The sequence below is a fragment of the Bufo bufo genome, chromosome 2 (assembly GCF_905171765.1).
Source record: "Bufo bufo chromosome 2, aBufBuf1.1, whole genome shotgun sequence".
Classification (NCBI taxonomy): Eukaryota; Metazoa; Chordata; class Amphibia; order Anura; family Bufonidae; genus Bufo; species Bufo bufo.
The window spans coordinates 792,995,795-793,018,871 of NC_053390.1; the positions used below are offsets into that span (position 1 = coordinate 792,995,795).

The window sequence follows — 23,077 nt, forward strand, 5'->3', positions numbered from 1 at the left end:
TGGGTTTAATTACACGCCACGGTCGTGTTTTATTAGACTGTAGTGATAGCTTGTCGTCGGGCTGCTCTGTTCCGCGTGGTCGTTATAGCTAGACAGCCAATCCTCTCCTGCAGGCTATAGCCCTGAGCTTTTTAAGAAAATCACACAGACTTACAGGTCACTTTACCCCAACAAGATCATTACACTCCTCTTCCGCTGCCCTCAAAATTCTCATTTCCTATGCCTTCAGGGTATAATTTGTCCACACCATTTTGTGATACTGACCCATTATATTACAGTACTTTCCTCACTAACATAATCACATGTAAGGGCAGGTGACTGTCTCCTACAAGGTCACCACACTCCTCTTCTGCTGCTGTCAAAATGCTCATTTTCTTATGCTTTCAGGGTATTATTTGTCCATACCATTTGGTGATATTGGCTCATTATATTACAGTACTTTCCTCAATAACTTAATCAAATATAAGGGCAGGTGACTGTCTCCTACAAGGTCACCACACTCCTCTTCTGCTGCTGTCAAAATGCTCATTTTCCTATGCTTACCGGGTATTATTTAACCATACCATTTCAGGATACTGGCCCATTATATACAGTATTTTTCTCACTAACATAAACACGTGGAAGGGCAGGGGACTGCCTCATACAAGGTCATCACACTCCGCTTCTGCTGCTGTAGTCTTTCCCACAATCGGATTACCTACAGAAGGTTCTAGTTCTGCACCAACCCACAAAATAGGATACTTCCCTATTAAAGCACAACCGTCTTCACTAACATAATCACACGATAGAACAGGTCACTGCATCCTAAAATATCATCACACACCTCTTCGACTGCTGTTATTGTTTCCATGAATACCTACCTGTTAATGGCATACAATCCTGCCCCATTCATCACTTTGCTTATTAAAATATTCATTATGGCAGACGGGTCACTTCCCCCTTCAAAATCAATACACTACTCTCCTGCAGCAATCATTAATGGAATGCTCTCCCTAGTTGCAAAACATTTTTTCCTGACCAGTCCTCATCATATGCAGCCCTGTACTCATTAACATAACAACCTAAAGGACACTGACCTCCACAAGATCAACACACTCCTCTCCTGCTGCTGTCATCAAATCCATTGGATATGATCATCACACACAACCCCGTCCTCCCTGATTTCAAGTAATTTATAAAAATCTTCGTGATCTCCTTTACTATGTTACTATCCACAACACACAAGTACTGTACAGTAGACATCCTTTGCTCCATACACTCCAACCACAATTCATGGACGGCAGAAACCAACATTATTACCTGACCAGCCGGGGGGGGGGAGAAAAATAGTAAAAATAGATTCGGCATGTAAGGACTCGACGCTTGCCAAAATTCCCTTTGCAATTTTACTGGCATCATAAAGAATGTCCAGAATATATGAGTAGAGTCATTTTTGTGGGTAACGGGAAACTATTCTACAAACAGTGCCTTTTCATTCTCAAGTATCGGCTCCGAGACGTAAAACCAACACCAGAAGTCACTGCCGTTTGAGACAGGGGGGGGGGGGGGGGCAGCACTTTTTGCTGTGTACCCTTTAGTGATGTGACGCCTCAAATTCCATCAAACACTAGTGAAGTAAATTTACCAGATGAGACGAAAGAAAGGCTGGGGAGGGGAAGGACTAGAAAGGGGGGAAAATAACTAAGAAGGCTGCCAAGACGAAAACCACTTTGACTTCTTGAGTTACGCAGAGGGGAAAAAAAAGAAATCTCTGCAGGAACAGAAAGCAGAATAAGGCTTTTTTTCGTAAAAAAAAAAAAAGTTTCTGTTCCTAATTTCCAAATTTTTGAAAAAATAAAATAAAAAATGAAGGGATGAAAAAAAAGTTTATGCACTGGATGGAAGACGTAGCTTGGCCAGATTTCCTCCCGATAATTGAAGAGTCTTTGATGAAATGAAAATTCTAGGTTATTGACGGCACGGAGGAATAATATGTTTCTGTTGGGATACAATGAGACGACTGTGTAATCAGGCAGCACCGTACAGACGATGTTTATTTGACTAGGAAAAGTGGGAAAGAAAACTAAACGAGAAAAAAGAAAAAAAAAAAGTGAATGAACACAATGTCAGACGGCATCTATTAACTTGTTAAAGTCTGATCTCGCTCCAGTGAGTCGCACTCTCTAAGCTCCAGGTCATACTTTTAAGACTGAGGTTCGATACTAGGGGGGCTTGGAAACACGATATTAAACTGGCACAACGTATATTCCAAAAAGTCAACTCCTGCCATAGGATGTAAGCCAAATCAGGTTATCCACAAGCATCCGATGAAGTGAACCGTTTAAAGTGGCAGTAGTCGATTTTCACTTGATGGAGAACATGTGTTAAGGTTACTTGATGTCACAAGTAATGTAGTCAGTTTTTTTTGACTGGGTGTAAATGTAGCTGATGTCATGGAGGAGATATTTTTGGATACCAGCATTCAGCTCACCATTTATTTCAAAACCTCTGATAAGAACCAAGTAGAGGTCGGGAGAGGGTAGAGCCACTTATCTGATCCTCCGATACATATGTCAAAGCAAAGCAGTGGTGGAGCCACTTTTCTGATCCTCTAATACATATGTCAAAGCAGTGGTGGAGCCACTTTTCTGACCCTCCGATAAATATGTGAAAGCAGTGGAGGGGGGAAACTTTTCTGATCCTCTGATACATATGTCAAAGCAGTGGTGAAGCCACAAATCTGATCCTCAGATACATATGTTAAAGCAGTGTTGGAGCCACTTTTCTGATCCTCTGATACAAAATGTCAAAGCAGTCGTGAAGCCACTTTTCTGATCCTCGGATACATATGTCAAAGCAATGGTGGAGCCACTTTTCTGACCCTCCGATAAATATGTGAAAGCAGTGGTGGGGGGAAACTTTTCTGATCCTCCGATACATATGTCAAAGCAGTGGTGGAGCCAATTTTCTAATCCTCCGATACATATGTCAAAGCAGTGGTGGAGCCACTTTACTGATCCTTCTATACATATGTCAAAGCACTGGTGACATTTTTGTTCTTAGTGGATAAATAACTTTTGGAAAGATCCAATGTTTGATCTTCGCGTCTCGCCATTCTGTCCGACTGTCATTTGAAAAACTGAGCGTGAGCGATCGTTCATGATGGCAGACTCTTGTCTGCCAAAAATGTAATTCACCATACTCTAACAATTTGGCCGTTCATCAGCCAAAATGTAACATTGATGGCAAGATTGGCTGAATTCAGCCGATCACTTGCCACTGTACTCAAGTACCTGTGAATCGACCAGTTTAGTTGGTGGGATCGTTCATATGAACGATCCTATGGATGAACTGACTGGCCGCAAGGCAGCCGATCATTATCTCAAATGTATGGCCAGCTTTAGACTAGAGGATTTATCTGCCAGTGGTGGGCTAATGTGGTCTTCTAGATCTGTCAACAGTGCATATTTCTTCTTCACAGATTCCCAAAGGAGATCAGCATAGCGGTTGCTTTACATAATTTACTCTCAACCATCTTGGAAATGCGGAAAATCTGCACTGTTCGAGGATCTTAGGAACTAATCCTGAAGACCTTGAGATTGGCCACCAGAGTCTAGTCTAGAACAGCCATCTCTTCTTTCCTTCACTGACGGAGAGACTTACAGTGCAGGTCCATTTATGGAATGAATGACCTCTACATCACATAGTGGCAGAAAGTGGTACTGCATCAAGTGTAGTAACAATCTACCCAGGTAGGTGGAACAATTTTATTTTACCACTTATTTTACCACGCACTCTCACTTTTTCAATATATATTATGACAGCCCCAAACCTGGGCTTGCAATTGGTCCTTTTTAACACCTGACTGTGCCCTACAGAAACTGACACTATAACAACCAAACACTCCAACCCCCAACCAAAAAAACTGTTGCTTTACCTACAGCATAGGCACTAACTGGCACTGTAGAATATCTAGAATATGGACAAAAAATCTCTCATTTAAAATACAAAAATTAGGCAAAAAGATGAATTACAAAATTTAAGAAAATTACAGCATTTTTATAAATTCATTAGTGGAACAAAATATCATCTGACAGTTTTCCTGAACGTATTTCCAGAAATAATAAAAATAATGAATATTACATTATTATTTTAAATGGCGCTTTCAGTAACGGCCTCATACGAAATGTCTCACCCCAAATTACTGGCTAATTAACGTCTGTATTTATCCGCAGCGCCCCCCCATTTATAATCTCTCTTTACAGCCTCCATATAATGTGGTCACAGGTTTTTCTTCTCTCTGGAAAACTAAACATCTCCTTTAAAATTCACTCTTCATAAACACTGGGGGAAAGATGGCAGACTTTTCCAAATTAAGAAACCCAGACGTGTTTTTATTCCTTTCGACAGGTCTGAAGGCCTACGTGGTTACAACTGGCGTCTCACCATGTAATGAAATATAGATTTATAAAACATAACCGCATTGTTGTAAGATTTGAAAGAAGGAACTTTTTCAGAACTTCTTGTCGTGTGTACAGCCGCGCTTTGTAGACACAAGGAAGACAAATAAGAGTACACTTAAGAAGTCAACTAGACTTCTCCAAGAGCAAGTTTGTCCTTCTCAGGGACCTGCTAATAAGAACATACAAAACATTCCAAAAAGTTCTTGGCCCGTCAGCTTCTTGGCTCCAGAGATTTGTCCAACTTTAATCTAGAAGACTGAAGGCTGTATCTTCCTGAACCTTGGCTGACTTGATAAACATGGCTCCCTCATGCATTAGGGTAGCCTTAGATATATACTTAGATGAAGTTCACGCTTATTTAGTGAGGTGGACGTAGACAAGCGACCACCAGATACATTGCTTGAAGAATACCTCCACTTTCACAAGGTCAATGAGAAAATCAGAAGATAGCCTTACATCTCCAATGACCTTAGTGGAGCTACCACTAAGATATTGAAGCGATACATCAACATCTATGCTAAGTTCTGCCCCTTGGAATGCCCCCAAAATGACCACAATGGAAGAAAATTTGCATAAACTCCAGTTCATGGGACTGTCCCAGCAAACTTGGGGCTGTTGGCATGTATGCTGCAGATAGATAGATAGATAGATAGATAGATAGATAGATAGATAGAAAGACAGATAGATAGACCGAGGCAGACAGATAGACAGACAGAAGGACAGGCTGATAGCTAATAGATATGTGACAGATAGATAGACATAAAAAATATAAAAATAGATAGACAGACATATGCACATAGATGGACAGACAGACTGATAGATATGGGACAGATAGATAGATAGATAGATAGATAGATAGATAGATAGATAGATACAGGTAAAACTCGAAAAATTAGAATATCGTGCAAAAGTCCATTTATTTCAGTAATGCAAATGAAAAGGAATTGCATTAATGCAGCATAAAATTAGAATTTTGTGAAAAGGTTCAATATTCAATCTAGGCTCAAAGTGTCACACTCTAGTCAGCTAATTAATCCATACCCCCCGAGCAAAGGGGACCTCAAAATTGTGACTTTGGGGTTTCATAAGCTGTAAGCCATAATCATCCAAATTATAACAAATAAAGGCTTGAAATATCTCGCTTTGCATCTATCTCATATGTTAGTTTCACCTTTTAAAGAGGACCTTTCACTAGGATGCATGTATTGAAATAGTTATATTACCTTACAGTGCGGCCCCCAGTGATGTCTTTCCGCTTTTTTTTTTTTTTCAAAGGCCCCCCCCCTTCGTCTGCTGTGGTCCCCGTTTGTTTTGGCGCCTCGGTTCAACTAGGCAGGGACTTGAATTTGTCCTGGGCGTGGTTATCTTCTCCCTGGCTGCGAGCGCATCCAATCAGAGCGCCCCTGTCACAGGGTTCCAAAGGTGCACTCGGTCCCCCATTGCCCGCAGAACTGTTGCTTAGCTTTTGGAATGAGGTTCTGTGTTTGACCTCATTCCCAGGGCGGCTTTACTAGCTGGGTGGCTCCCTGCTCCTAGTCTGCCTTGAGCGCCGAGCTGATCACTCGGTGCTCGACTGGTTGGTCTGTCGGTCATGTGATGCTGGCCACGTCACATGACCCTCACTCCCCACTATAAATACAGGCAGCCTGCTGGCTACAGGTTGCCTGTTAATTTCTAGGCTCCTGGCTATTTGCTGGACTACTGAATATTTACCTGATCCTGTTCCCTGACGATCCTCTGCCTGCTCCTCCTGTACTGCGCATACATCCTGGTATTGTGACCTCGGCTCCCACCTGACTACTCTCTTAGGACTCCTCTTGTACTTCGCTACTCTCCTGGTATTTGACCCCGGCTTCTCCTGACCGTTCTTTGCTTAATCCGTTGTACTGCGTAGCTCTCTTGGTTCTGACCCGGTCCGTTCATGTTCCGTATTTTGTCTTGTCTGTCTTCCCTGCACATATCCTAAGTTAGGGACTGCCGTCCAGTTGTCCCCTGTCATCAGGACTCGTGAGGCAAGTAGGCAGGGCCAGGGGTGAGGGTGGAGCGCAGTGGTCACTACCCTTCCCCCTGTGTGTGTGTGTGGACGTGACCGTTACAGCCCCGCTCTTAGCCAGGGAGAAGGAGCTCAAGTTCTCGCGAGAACTTGAGCTTTTACACAACCCGAGCCGTGCGCCATCTTGGAGTCCCTTAGGGGGTGGTGGGAGGTAAATTTGTAAAACTAACATCATGCTCGTTAGCCTAGGGGGAGTATTAGTAAAGTTTGAACAAGTTGCTCGTTTTCTAGGGTTGTTTTTTCATACTTACCCACAGGATGCTGCTGCCGCCTATGCCGCCGCCGCTGCGATGCTCTCCAACGGGGACTCCAAGATGGCGCACGGCTCGGGATGTGTAAAAGCTCAAGTTCTCGCGAGAACTTAATCTCCTTCTCCCTGGCTAAGAGCGGGGTGATGATTGGATGCGCTTGCAGTCAGGGAGAAGATAACTGCGCCCTGGACAAATTCAAGTCACCGCCTAGTTGAACCAAATCGCCTCATTAGCATATGAGGCGCCAAAACAAACGGGGACCACAGCGGACGAAAGGGGGGGGTCCTTAGGAAAAAAAAAAAAGCGGAAAGACATCACTGGGGGCCGCACTGTAAGGTAATATAACTATTTCAATACATGCATCCTGGTGAAAGGTCCTCTTTAAGTTGCATTACTGAAATAAATTAACTTTGCACGATATTTAAATTTTTAGAGTTTCACCTGTAGATATGAGATAGATAGATAGATAGATAGATAATAGTGTGACACAGTGAGGGGTTGTGTCTGGCAAGGCAGGTATTTTCCTCCCAGCATGTGCGGCTGGGCTGGTTTCCAGCCAGGTGAGGTCAAATACCGGACCGGAGTTTAAGTACCGGTCCGGGTTTTTAGCAGCACCTGGCTGTCCTTAAATAGGCAGCTGGGCTCAGCAGAGATGTCTCTGTTTTTGGGATCTGAGGCTTTGTGCCGTGCTGGAGGGCTGAGAGCCGCATGCTGGGGAAACAAGCCCCCTAAAGCCTGCTGTGGACTAGTGGAGGCAGAACTGCCAGCAAAGTGAACTTTCCATTGTGTGTGAATTAATACCAGGACTGCAAAGTTGCGTGCTGTTTTGTGCAATTGCCTCAAGTGTGAATAAACACTGACGTTTTGAGTTAAGAACTTGTATTTTGCCTCTGTACTGCGCCCACTTACCCCATCTACCAGAGCCAAACCCCACAATAGATAGATATGAGATAGATAGATATGAGATAGATAGATAATAGATATATAATAGATAGATAGATAGATAGATAGATAGATAGATAGATAGATAGATATGAGAGAGAGGGAGAGATAGACAGATAGATAGATAGACAGACATATAGATAGTTAAACATTTCCTTCTCACTAAAAATGAAAACATTTCCAGTTTCTAATCTCGGAGTAAAATATCTGCTTTCCATCTTATCGCTTGGTTGACACTAATTACAGAACTGGAGAAGCTCGGGGTGACCACGTGGTAGTGGGCGGCCTCTGAAATGAATGTTGGAAGCCAGGTTATAACAGATTATGGAGGCTTGGGAACAGATCGTGTTATATATCCGATGTCACCGGCTCTATGCACACATGGATATAAACAGACCCAAATCTGCAACCTGTACCTGAACCCCTGGCTACAACTGATACCAGCACCCCCACCGCGTGATCCACCTGTACCAACAAGAGCCCCGCTAATCTAACAGATCAGCCCTGCTTACAGGGTACGCCATCGTTCTGAGAAACTCAACTTCTACAACAATGAGGGTGATTTCACGCCACCCACTGAGAAAGCTGTAATTATGGCTGATGTGTCACAACACATCTCTCACATGTGTAGTACTACTATAGAGCGCAAGCTCCATGGCACAGAGCTCGATTAATGTTCTGCCCACACCGCATCTATTAATCCTTCAATGTACTTCTCTTGTACTGATTCTGAGTGAATTGGAGTTATCTTCTCCAGTGCCCCCTCAATGATCCCTTTAAGGATCTATTTATCCCTATATTACAAGAACTGCTATTCATCTTAATGTCCGCATGCAATACTCTAGTTCACCTGTAGTGGCCGCTGCAGGGAAAATGAATAGTCATCTTCACCCTGGAAAAATCTCTCGAGAGCTAGATCAGTCGATCACCATGCAGACTCTCATGTTAACATATTAAAGGGGTTATTCACCCCCAGAGGCCTTTCGGGCAGACCCTTCCTGAGTGGCCGGACCTGCAGAGGGAATCGTACTTACTTGATCCCCGCTGCCAACTATGCAGATCTCGGGTCAACTCGCATAAACATCTGGTTTTATGCAGGTCACATGGCCACTGCAGCCAATAACTGGCCACAGAGGTGACATGTGAGCCACGGCGGACACATCACCGCTGCAGCCAGTCATTGACTGCAGCAACCACCCCGATGTTGATGTGGGGAGACCGACAATCTGCAGAGATGGCAGGTGAGCAGAGAAGCCGGGACCGAGCAGACAGGAACAGGTAAGAATGATTCCTTTCGCAGGTCCGGCCACACTGGAAAGTCTGCCCAAAAAAGGTCCCTGAGGGGCAAACAAACCCTTTAAGGCTAGTGTTACACAGTCTTTTTTATTTATTTTTTTTGACCATTTTGGATTTTTGATGAGCTTTATATTTACTGCCAATTTCTACTCTTGTTTTTACACAAAAAACACCAGCTCCAGATGTTACAGGGAAGTGTATGGAAAATAGGCGTTTGAAACATCCGAAGCTGATTCGAATAAAACTTGGTTCTAATAGTGTACGGAGCAGGAGCTCTGTACAGTATTATTATGTATTGGCTCCGATGAGCTGAACCCGAGTTCGGGAAATGTTTTTTTACAGTACAAATGAATTTATGAATTTATTGCGCGAAGCAATAACTTCGGCTCATCGGAGCCAATACATTCTAATACTGAACGGAGCTCCTGCTCCGTACAGTGTTAGAACGAAATTTTATGCGAATCGACTTCGGATGTTTCATCCGAAGTCGATTCGCTCATCCCTATTAATCAGCTCTGGCATACCCACTTCTCCAACCCCAGCGCTCTCCTGCCCTACAGGTGGGAGCCCTTCTTCTGCCATCTGCTTTTCATCCTTTTCCACATCATCTAATATCGATCAGAATATGTCATCAGTAACATCCTCCTCCTCCTCTCTGTGCATCTCGCTGACTTTTCTACGACACTTTGAAGGATGATTTGGAAGAAGTAAAGCCAGCAATACATCATTAAGTCCTGGCCTCCCTAAGGGTTGCAGACTGGATGGTATTGGTTGGCACGCTGGCACTGGCTTCCATCTTATTGGTATTGAATTACATATCTTAGCTTACGGCTGATGTAGGAATAAATAAATAAAACTGATGCAGTATAAGTCTCCCTGCACTGCCCCTGCCCTCTCCCTGCAGTCTCCCGGCACTGCCCCTGCAGTCTCCTCGCACTGCCCCTGCCCTCTCCCTGCAGTCTCCCCACACTGCCGCTGCCCTCTCCCTGCAGTCTCCCCGCACTGCCGCTGATCCTCTCCCTGCACTGCCGCTGCCCTTTCCCTGGAGTCTCCCCGCACTGCCGCTGATCGTCTCCCTGCAGTCTCCCTGCACTGCCGCTGCCCTCTCCCTGCAGTCTCCCCGCACTGCCGCTGATCCTCTCCCTGCAGTCTCCCTGCACTGCCGCTGCCCTCTCCCTGGAGTCTCCCCGCACTGCCGCTGATCCTCTCCCTGCACTGCCGCTGCCTTCTCCCTGCAGTCTCCCTGCACTGCCGCTGCCCTCTCCCTGGAGTCTCCCCGCACTGCCGCTGCCCTCTCCCTGCAGTCTCCCCGCACTGCCGCTGATCCTCTCCCTGCACTGCCGCTGCCCTCTCCCCGCACTGCCCCTGCCCTCTCCCTGCAGTCTCCCGGCACTGCCCCTGCCCTCTCCCTGCAGTCTCCTCGCACTGCCCCTGCCCTCTCCCTGCAGTCTCCCCACACTGCCGCTGCCCTCTCCCTGCAGTCTCCCCGCACTGCCGCTGATCCTCTCCCTGCACTGCCGCTGCCCTTTCCCTGGAGTCTCCCCGCACTGCCGCTGATCGTCTCCCTGCAGTCTCCCTGCACTGCCGCTGCCCTCTCCCTGCAGTCTCCCCGCACTGCCGCTGATCCTCTCCCTGCAGTCTCCCTGCACTGCCGCTGCCCTCTCCCTGGAGTCTCCCCGCACTGCCGCTGATCCTCTCCCTGCACTGCCGCTGCCTTCTCCCTGCACTGCCGCTGCCCTCTCCCTGGAGTCTCCCCGCACTGCCGCTGCCCTCTCCCTGCAGTCTCCCCGCACTGCCGCTGATCCTCTCCCTGCACTGCCGCTGCCTTCTCCCTGCACTGCCGCTGCCCTCTCCCTGGAGTCTCCCCGCACTGCCGCTGCCCTCTCCCTGCAGTCTCCCCGCACTGCCGCTGATCCTCTCCCTGCACTGCCGCTGCCCTCTCCCTGCAGTCTCCCCGCACTGCCCCTGCCCTCTCCCTGCAGTCCCCCTATCCAATATTCTTCTATTATTTGTTTTCAGCACATAAGCGCTTGCCACGTCTCTCCCTATGCTCAGCTCATTTGTCCACGGACAGCACACGTACCCATTCATTTTAATGTGACTATTCACACATCTGTGTTTTAGCACGTGGATCCGTGGTTTTAGCACGGAAGCATGCTCTATTTTGTCTGTGTTCACAGCTCCATCACGCCCATTATAGTCTATGGGTCTGAAAAAACGCAGACGTAACACGGATGCTATCTGTGTTTCAAGGATCATTAAGAGGAGATGCTATGGAAACTGAAACACAGCGTCAGTGAAACACGGATGACACACGGAGAGAAGCAGACCCCATATGTCCATTATAGCAAATAGGAGAAAACATCTAGATCCAGAATGAATCTATTGGTATTGGGCAGGACAAACATGGCTACTGGCAAAGAAATGGTTAACTTGAATATTTGAAAAAAAAAAATTTGTACTTAGGAAATGTAATGTCAAAAAATAAAAAAATAAATTAAAGAAAATATCCCCTTTGTTTCAAGTACAGGGCAAATCATGGGCGCAAGGTTTGGGTCCAGAATAAACAGTGCACAGCAAAACAACAGGTGTCAGCCGCCTGTAATAATGGTCGCCGGATCTATATTTACGAATCCAGAGCAAAAGACATTAATGACAGAAAACACCAAACTGATTCCTATTAATAAAATATAAATTCATTTGGGAAAAGTCTAAAAATAATAATCTCCATAAACCTGGTTACCGGACGATCATTACAATATGATCGGACTGGAAACATCACCTTCTAGGCCTATAGGTAGAGCAACAAATATATAATACCAGCAATAAGAAAAATATGGTAATTATAATACCACAAATATTATTATAATAAAAGTTTTTGTTTTTTTTAAAGTAAAAAATAAAACAAAATTAAAGATGACAAAAACTACAAAAATAAAAACTGAATAAAGCAATAAACAGGTAAATAATAAATAAAATAATACCAGCAATGAGAAACATTATAATAATACTAATATTAATTAATTATAAAGTGTTTAATAATAAAAAATAAAAAAATGACAAAGGACAAAAATAAAAAATGAACAAAAACAATAAAAAAGTGAATAAAAAGTTAAGGCGAATAAAAATTATTAATTATAATAAAATGTTTAATAATAAATGTAAAAAAAATAATTAAAGAACAAAAATAAAAAGTCAATAAAGCAATAAAAAGGAGAAAAATAAAATACCAGTAATGAGAAAAATGATTACACAATAATACAAATATCATAATAAAAGGTTTAATAATACAAAAATGTAAAAAAAATAAAAATACTAAAATTCCAAAAGATTAAAAATTAAACCAATAAAAATGTGAATAATATCATAATGGCAGCAACAATACAAAAATACAAAATAAAAAAAAATAAAATGTTTAAATAACGGTATTATTAAAAATTTACCGGTAAATAGTAATAAAATAATTAGAGATGAGCGAATTTAATATTTTAAAATTCGTTCACGCTTCGTTCACTGGTATAAGGCTACTTTCACACTAGCGGCAGCCTTCACCCGCCGGAACAGCCTGCCGGATCTGTGCGGCCGCTACTGCACGCGCGCTGCCGGAGGTCCGCTCTGGCTCTATTGAGTTCCGACGGCAAACATGCCGAGAGGCGGCCGGAATAAAACTATGACTATGACATGGAGAAGGCTGCCGCTAGTGTGAAAGTAGCCTAAGCTGAATTGCGTCTTGGATTCCCTTACCACGGACCATGGCGCAATTCTATAACGGAATGCCTTTAGAGGCATTCCGTTATTCATTCCGTCATAACAGAAGTCTGTGGGCTGCAAAACGGATCCGTCCCGTTATGTAGGAGAGGACTCCCCAGCATAATGGAACGCTCATAATGAAGAATAACGATGTTCGAAATGAAATGATATATTTATTGTTGTTAGAAATTCGGATGTAGCAGAGCTGAGACCGTTAGGCCCCTTTCACACGAGCGAGTTTTCTGCGCGGATGCGGATGCGTGACGTGAGCGCACAGCACCCGCACTGAATCCGGACCCATTCATTTCAATGGGTCTGTGTCCATGTTTTTCACGCATCATTTCTGCGTTGCATGAAAAACGCAGCACGTTCTATATTCTGCGTTCTTCACGCAGCCCTGGCCCCATAGAAGCGAATGGGGCTTCAGTGAAAAACGCATTGCGTCCGGAAGCAGGTGCGGATGTGATACGTTTTTCCACTGATGGTTTGGTTGCTAAGAGATGTTGTTTGTAAACCGTCAGTTTTTTATCACGCGCGTGAAAAACGCATCAAAGCGCATTGCACCCGCGCAGAAAAAACTGAACAACTGAACGCAATCGCAGACAAAACTGACTGAACTCGCTTGAAAAATGGTGCGAGTTTCACCGAACGCATCCGGACCTAATCCGTCACGCTCGTGTGAAAGAGGCCTTGTGGTTGGTGAAAATAATGGGAGAAGTAGAGCCAAGGCGATTTTACCACCGGTAAACCTACGATACGAAAAAAATATAATGGCGCCCTCAGCTCTGCTATAAAATATTTGCTCATCCTGAAAGACACATTAAGCACTGCTACATCTGTATTATGGCGGATCAGTCACTAGATCCAGTGTGGTTTTCAGTAGGACTACAGGTAAAACTATAGCTCACAATGCACAGAGGTAAGAGCTAAATGACACACTCAGCTCTACTACCTCTGCTTTCTGGTCCCTCTATATCTCTATTATGGACCCATACTGAAGGCAAACAGCAGCAGAACGGAGTTTGTCTTTTGCTATTACTCAGGGTCACAGGGCTCCTATAGGAGATATCATGGTGCACAACTGAACCAAATATATTACACACAAAATAAGTTTACTTTCTAACAAACACAGCTCTGCTACATCCTTGCTAGGCTCTCTTTAAAAGGCTCCCCTTTTCTTTTTTTGGGGAGGAGGGTTTGCCATTAAAAATGTATTTTATTTTATGGTGTTTTTGTTCACACATTTGAACATGTGTTTTTTTTTTTTCAGTTTTTACCACAGAATCGCATATCAAAAACGTGTAAAAAAAAAAATCCAGCATGAAAACAAATCCAGCTCTGCTACACATGTATCTGAATCCCTGTGCAAGTGTGTCTCCGTGCTCCAATGACAAATTCAGCTATGCTACATCTGTATTAGAATTCCTTTACAAACGTGTCTCTACGCCCCAATGATAAATTCAGCACTGCTACATGGGTATTGCAGAATCCCTTTACAAATGTATCTCTATGCTCCAATGACCAAGTCAGCTCTGCTACGTCTGTTCCAGAGTTCCTTTACAAACCCATCTCTATGCTTAAATGACAAATAGAATCCCTTTACAAATGCATGAGCTACGTGCGCGTGAGACATTTTATAACGCACGGAGCACTGCTACATCTGTATTAGGAGTTCCTTTACAAATCTATCTCTGTTGTGCCCCAAAAAAACAAAAATTAGCACTGCCACAAAGACAAATCTATCCCTATGCGCAAATGACAAATTCAGCACTGCTACATCTATGGTAGAATCCCTTTAAAAACGCATCTCTGTGCTCCAATGACAAACTCAGCACTAAAACATCTGTATCAGAATCCCTTTACAAATCTACCTCTGCGCCAATAACAAATTCATCACTGCTACATCTGTAGTATAATCCCTTTAGAAATGTATCTTTATGCCCCAAAGACAAATTCAGCACTACTACATCTGTACTAGAATCCCTTTATAAATTGTATTTATATGATTCAATAAAAAAAGTCATCGCTACTACATCTGTACTAGAAAGGTTTGTGAAATCAATCTCTACGCTCCAATGACAAATTCAGCTCTGCTACATCTGCATTAAAATTCCTTTACAAATCTACCTCTGCTGTGCCCCAAAGACAAATTCGGCACTGCTACAGCTATAGTAGAATCTGTCACTCTCAGTAACAAATCCAGCTCTGCTACATCTGTGATATGATCCATGCTGGAAGCTGCAGAACACACGCAGTGCATACCATCTGCTGCAAACCGACAGCTGCTGCGGAGCCCCCCTTTATATAGTAAACCTGGTGCCAGCCAAACATCTCACCCAGGCTTCAAAAATATTCAGACTCAAAAAAAATAAAAAATTTAAAACAGGAGCTCTGGGAATAAATTCTAGGTTACACCGACCCAACAAAAGCTCCTTTGTGAGCGCTGTCCTGAGCTGAAGTCACGTTACTACCGTACCAGGTACCGCCACGGGATGCCAGCACGACCGTGATGCAGGACGCCCTGGCTGCGGGGTGAAAAACCGCTACGGGAGATGTAGTGCGCCAGCGGAGGCTGCGCCTGGGGCTACCGGCACCTGTTACATAAAAAGTCCACAGACGAGGACGAATTTAAAACAAGGCGGTTTCCTGCGGATTCCGGCGCGGACGCCCTCCGTGAGAACTCGCAGATCAGGAAATGAATTACAAATTATGGAGAAATTTGTAGCGCTAAGACATAACACGAAAATTAGGCCAGATGTGCCTCGTGTTTTTTTGGGCCCCCCCCCCCTCCTTCCTCGGCTTTGTTCTCGCAGCGGTCTGTGCAGTTTCACACTTTTTTTACGCTTCACTAAGTGAACCGCACACAAGGACAGGTTGTAAGGCGGCCAACGGAGGGGTGGGGGAGGGGAAGGCGAGGGGGTGCGGAAGAAAATCCTGCCATATACATACAGGATAGTCCTTGAATCCGGCAACCGATAATCCAGAAATTCTGAAAATTGCGGTCTAATTTCACAAAAATTTACTCCTATATAAATTGACATGATATACTTTCCAGACCGTCCGATAATCCAAAGTAGCCGGCGTAAAAGATTTTACCACAGTTTTGCAGGTTTAAGACACGGTTTTGTGCCACAAATCAAGATACAATAAACACATCCATGCCGGATTAGCAGACGTTTTTGGATAACCAGACTGTCTTCCAAAAGAATATAAAAAAATAAAATATAAAAAATCAAACTGAATAATAAGGCGCCATGCACACGACCGTATCAGTTTTGAGGTCCGCAAAATACGGATGCTTTCTGGATCCATTGGTTTCAATTTACGGAACAGACATGCGGACGTGGAAAGCATTCGTATGTCCGCCCAGTACTTGTCGGCAAAATGAAGTCAATAGGTCTGCAAAAAAATGGGTGTATTTTGCGGATACGCGATTTGCAGGCCGTAAACTGGATACGGTCGTGTGCATGGGGCATAAAAGGAATCTCGCTGCGTAAAAACACAACTTTCCAATAGAATTGAGGAGCACATGTGGTGGGGCTGAGGAGCAACTGCAGAATTTTCATTGGTAGATGACCTTTGTATCCGATTTTCCAAAAAAAAATCCACTTGGTTGGAGGCGCCAACGCAACACTTATCTCCCAGAATTCCTTGCCATCTTATTTCACAGTAGAACGGGCCTTGTTGCCCATAGCAACCACAGCCGAATCGAATAACCGAGCTGTGGGCAACTAGGCCCGATTTAAGAATTGAGGGCCCCCAGATTGTGAGACATTTGATCGCACTGCTGAGACAATCTCTGAGGTAAATGTCCCTCATAAAACCACAGAATTGAAGAAATGTCCACACAGGAGCGACCATTACTCAGGAGCGACCATTACTCAGGAGCGACCATTACTCGGGAGCGACTATTACACGGGAGCGACCATTACACAGGAGCGACCATTACACAGGAGCGGCCATTACACAGGAGCGACCATTACACAGGAGCGACCATTACACAGGAGCGACCATTACACAGGAGCGACCATTACACATGAGCGACCATTACACAGGAGCGACCATTACACAGGAGCGACCATTACACAGGAGCGACCATTACACAGGAGCGACCATTACACAGGAGCGACCATTACACAGGAGCGACCATTACACAGGAGCGACCATTACACAGGAGCGACCATTACACAAGAGCGACCATTACACAAGAGCGACCATTACACAGGAGCGACCATTACACAGGAGCGACCATTACACAGGAGCGACCATTACACAGGAGCGACCATTACACAGGAGCGACCATTACACAGGAGCGACCATTACACAGGAGCGACCATTACACAGGAGCGACCATTACACAAGAGCGACCATTACACAGGAGCGACCATTACACAGGAGCGACCATTACACAGGAGCGACCATTACACAGGAGCGACCATTACACAGGAGCGACCATTACACAGGAGCGACCATTACACAGGAGCGACCATTACACATGACTGAAACTACAATCTGCACCCAAGGGTCGTAAAGCATTTAGTGTCAGCTTCCTCCCAGATAACCCAGTGATGACTTAAGCAGCTGCCATTACCCTCTGATGGAGATAACAGAGGGGCCACACCTCAGGGGCCGTCATAAGTGACACTTGAAGGAATGACAGGAAAAATAACAAGGAGACTGAAGCTTCTTCTGATACTTCCATTAGCGGGGCGGCCTCGTTGTCTCTGCCGCCCCTTCACGGCTTACAGACCCTTTTAAAAGGGACGGACAAAAAATGAGAACTGGTAACGACGTTACCAGAAACAAAACCAATTATCAACGAGGCCATACGACACTTTAAATTCTACAAAAGGTACCATCAGAAATGGTTGCCGCCATATTAGGGGGCCTCCTGACTGTACCACCGACGGGTGATGTCGAGGGAGAGAAGAACCGGGCACTTGGATTTCAACTCCCTGGTTATTTTGTTTATAAGGAGATAGTATAAATGCATGCTCAGCCATGCATGCATGTGTATTGAGGTTGGTGGGGGGAATCGGGAGAGACGTTTGTCCCCATACAACAACGTTTCAGTTGATAAAATTGGGGCACATAAGTGCAGCCCCTGGGAACCAAGCTACCACAAACCCCGCCCATTTTCCGCCCAGGATAGCGCAAATTTGCCGGGACTGTCTCTGAAAAGAAGGCACAATCCTGTCAAATTCGGGACAGTTGGCAAGTATGCATCCCAAGGGGTACCCTTTAAAGGGGTGTTCCATGAAGACAACTTATCCCCATTCCAAATGCCGCACACGCCAAAAGTAACCCCAACAGAGCTTAAACTGGCAGCAAAAAACAAGACTCGTCCGCTAAGTCACAAAAGCAATGAAAAGTGTCACAAGGAAACCATATGAAAGCGTCCATGGCTTGTTACTATAGCAACCGGTGACAGTCTACACCTGTCTAGAATCTGGAAACTCATTGGTCGCTCTGGCAGACAATGATGTAGGGGACTGCCTACAGCAACCAATCAGATCACAGCTTTTATAACCCGCTGACCGACCGCGCCGCTGGAGCTCGTCATACAGCTTTTATATTCTAAACCAGAAACTGAAAAAAAATAAAAATAAATGAAAGCTGGAATCTGATTGGCTGCTATGGATAACACCTCCCGTTTCTATACATTAGGCCCCGCCTACTTATAGCGATCAGTCTTACCTCGTGCAGAGTCGCAAAATGCAATAAGTCCAACGAGAAGGAAGGCAAACTGGAATTCCATGGTGGGCGCTCCTCAGAGCCTAATACCTAAAATACAAGATAAAAAGTACAATAAAGAAAAGTGTCCGTGCAGGAAGGATCATTATACCGAATAATAACCTAAAAAGACCTGAAACAATAGAAACAGGAAGACAGACTGGTAGATAGATAGATAGATAGATAGATAGATAGATAGATAGATAGATAGATAGATAGATAGATAGATAGATAGATAGATAGATAGATAGATAGATAGATGATAGATAGATAATAGATAGATAGATAATAAATAGATGATAGATAGGAGAAAGATAATAGATAGATAGATAGATAGATAGATAGATAGATAGATAGATAGATAGATAGATAGATAGATAGATAGATAGATAATAGATAATAGATAATAGATAGATAATAGATAGATAGATAGAAGGATAGATAGATAATAGATAATAGATAGATAGATAGATAGATAGATAGATAGATAGATGATAGATAGATAATAGATAATAGATAGATAGATAGATAGATAATAAATAGATGATAGATAGGAGAAAGATAATAGATAATAGATAGATAGATAGATAATAGATAGATAATAGATAATAGATAGATAGATAATAGATAGATAGATAGAAGGATAGATAGATAATAGATAATAGATAGATAATAGATAATAGATGATAGATAGATAGATAGATAGATAGATAGATAATAAATAGATGATAGATAGATAGATAGATAATAGATAGATAATAGATAGATAATCATAGTTTAATCATTACTAGATAGATATCGGTGAACACAAGAGCTTGCACTCTACATGACATAACTTCAGGGGCCTCCACCCTTATTAGTGTCTTCAATATGATTCTGATAGCTGTTGGTAATGACACAGTCCTGGCCACAAAAGCTTACAATCTAAATGCCTGAAGATGACGTCTGCCAGCAGATTATCATTGGTCAGATGGCCTGTTACACACAAAGATCTTTTGTCATATGCACCAACTGTTGGTCTGATTGGACAGATATTGGTCAGATATGTTACAGTATGCGTTCCCTACAGATACCCCCCCCCCCCCCCCACAACCATGTGTATATGACAGCGGTGTGACAACGCGACATCGCTCCCAATTAATGGCCCGACGCGGGTGTCAGAGGGCGTCACGACCTGCAGACGCCCGGGGCTCCACTCTCACTCTCCAGTGTCAGCATTCCTGGCCGGTGTAAGCGCTTCCCACCCCGGGGACACACAACAATCCTCGTATTGATTCCAACACGCTCCATAATTACACCTACAATCTGGAAGACAAATTTAGCAAAGGGGGAAGGGGGGGGGGGGCCTTAACGCCTTGTCAGCCACGAAAAACGAAATGGTACATAAGGGGTTAATCCTGTGGTCTATATCGCCCCCGGGCCATATCCACGTGCTCTATACGTCTCCGCTTCCTATACAGTCACATTGACAGACCATCATGAAGAGCTGCATTCAGCGGATACACAGGGCACTTGTACACTGCGCCCCAAGCGTTTCTCTGTCAAAATATCAAATTCGGGGAGGGTTAAAGTAAATAAAAGCAATTTATAGGCCAAGAAGGACCTATTTTAAGAAAGTGAGCGAGGTTCAGGGAACGTAACACGTGTCCCTTTAAATCCATCAATCCATCCCTGTAACATGCATGATGCTAGAAGGAGCAGCCGGCGTACAGTGGTCGGGGCCACGGGGCCACGGGGCCACGGGGGGGGGGGGGGGGGACATCCTAGACTAGGACCCTGCACTTACTATGGACTGTCTGTATAGGGCACTGTATGTATTATGGACTGTCTGTATAGGGCACTGTGACTATTATGGACTGTCTGTATAGGGCACTGTGACTATTATGGGCTGTCTGTATAGGGCACTGTATGTATTATGGACTGTCTGTATAGGGCACTGTGACTATTATGGTCTGTCTGTATAGGGCACTGTGACTATTATGGACTGTCTGTATAGGGCACTGTGACTATTATGGACTGTCTGTATAGGGCACTGTATGTATTATGGACTGTCTGTATAGGGCACTGTGACTATTATGGGCTGTCTGTATAGGGCACTGTATGTATTATGGACTGTCTGTATAGGGCACTGTGACTATTATGGGCTGTCTGTATAGGGCACTGTGACTATTATGGGCTGTCTGTATAGGGCACTGTGTCTATTATGGACTGTCTGTATAGGGCACTGTATGTATTATGGACTGTCTGTATAGGGCACTGTATGTATTATGGGCTGTCTGTATAGGGCACTGTGTCTATGATGGGCTGTCTGTATAGGGCACTGTGTCTATTATGGACTGTCTGTATAGGGCACTGTGACTATTATGGGCTGTCTGTATAGGGCACTGTGACTATTATGGACTGTCTGTATAGGGCACTGTGTCTATTATGGACTGTCTGTATAGGGCACTGTGACTATTATGGGCTGTCTGTATAGGGCACTGTGACTATTATGGACTGTCTGTATAGGGCACTGTGTCTATTATGGACTGTCTGTATAGGGCACTGTGCCTATTATGGACTGTCTGTATAGGGCACTGTGCCTATTATGGGCTGTCTGTATAGGGCACTGTGACTATTATGGACTGTCTGTATAGGGCACTGTGTCTATTATGGACTGTCTGTATAGGGCACTGTATGTATTATGGACTGTCTGTATAGGGCACTGTGACTATTATGGGCTGTCTGTATAGGGCACTGTGTCTATTATGGACTGTCTGTATAGGGCACTGTATGTATTATGGACTGTCTGTATAGGGCACTGTGACTATTATGGACTGTCTGTATAGGGCACTGTATGTATTATGGACTGTCTGTATAGGGCACTGTGTCTATTATGGACTGTCTGTATAGGGCACTGTATGTATTATGGACTGTCTGTATAGGGCACTGTGACTATTATGGACTGTCTGTATAGGGCACTGTGACTATTATGGGCTGTCTGTATAGGGCACTGTGTCTATGATGGGCTGTCTGTATAGGGCACTGTGACTATTATGGGCTGTCTGTATAGGGCACTGTGACTATTATGGGCTGTCTGTATAGGGCACTGTGACTATTATGGGCTGTCTGTATAGGGCACTGTGACTATTATGGACTGTCTGTATAGGGCACTGTATGTATTATGGACTGTCTGTATAGGGCACTGTGACTATTATGGGCTGTCTGTATAGGGCACTGTGACTATTATGGGCTGTCTGTATAGGGCACTGTGTCTATGATGGGCTGTCTGTATAGGGCACTGTATGTATTATGGACTGTCTGTATAGGGCACTGTGACTATTATGGACTGTCTGTATAGGGCACTGTGACTATTATGGGCTGTCTGTATAGGGCACTGTGACTATTATGGGCTGTCTGTATAGGGCACTGTATGTATTATGGACTGTCTGTATAGGGCACTGTGACTATTATGGACTGTCTGTATAGGGCACTGTGACTATTATGGGCTGTCTGTATAGGGCACTGTGACTATTATGGGCTGTCTGTATAGGGCACTGTGACTATTATGGGCTGTCTGTATAGGGCACTGTGACTATTATGGGCTGTCTGTATAGGGCACTGTGACTATTATGGACTGTCTGTATAGGGCACTGTATGTATTATGGACTGTCTGTATAGGGCACTGTGACTATTATGGGCTGTCTGTATAGGGCACTGTGACTATTATGGGCTGTCTGTATAGGGCACTGTGTCTATGATGGGCTGTCTGTATAGGGCACTGTATGTATTATGGACTGTCTGTATAGGGCACTGTGACTATTATGGACTGTCTGTATAGGGCACTGTGACTATTATGGGCTGTCTGTATAGGGCACTGTGTCTATTATGGACTGTCTGTATAGGGCACTGTGACTATTATGGACTGTCTGTATAGGGCACTGTGTCTATGATGGGCTGTCTGTATAGGGCACTGTGACTATTATGGGCTGTCTGTATAGGGCACTGTGTCTATGATGGGCTGTCTGTATAGGGCACTGTGACTATTATGGGCTGTCTGTATAGGGCACTGTGACTATTATGGACTGTCTGTATAGGGCACTGTGACTATTATGGACTGTCTGTATAGGGCACTGTGACTATTATGGGCTGTCTGTATAGGGCACTGTGTCTATGATGGGCTGTCTGTATAGGGCACTGTGACTATTATGGGCTGTCTGTATAGGGCACTGTATGTATTATGGACTGTCTGTATAGGGCACTGTGACTATTATGGGCTGTCTGTATAGGGCACTATATGTATTATGGGCTGTCTGTATAGGGCACTGTGACTATTATGGACTGTCTGTATAGGGCACTGTGACTATTATGGACTGTCTGTATAGGGCACTGTGACTATTATGGACTGTCTGTATAGGGCACTGTGACTATTATGGACTGTCTGTATAGGGCACTGTGACTATTATGGGCTGTCTGTATAGGGCACTGTATGTATTATGGACTGTCTGTATAGGGCACTGTGTCTATTATGGGCTGTCTGTATAGGGCACTGTGACTATTATGGGCTGTCTGTATAGGGCACTGTGACTATTATGGGCTGTCTGTATAGGGCACTGTGACTATTATGGGCT

General features: G+C 44.3%; 1 protein-coding gene across 1 annotated transcript in view; it reads right to left on the reverse strand.

The window, feature by feature from the left end:
* FGFRL1 (fibroblast growth factor receptor like 1) overlaps positions 1 to 23,077 on the reverse strand; it is a 147,049-nt gene that overhangs the window by 115,767 nt on the left and 8,205 nt on the right. The window contains exon 2 of the mRNA XM_040419248.1: positions 18,432 to 18,518. Coding sequence (XP_040275182.1) covers positions 18,432 to 18,492 — 61 coding nt within the window. The 5' untranslated portion in view covers positions 18,493 to 18,518. The remainder of the gene's footprint in view (positions 1 to 18,431; positions 18,519 to 23,077) is intronic.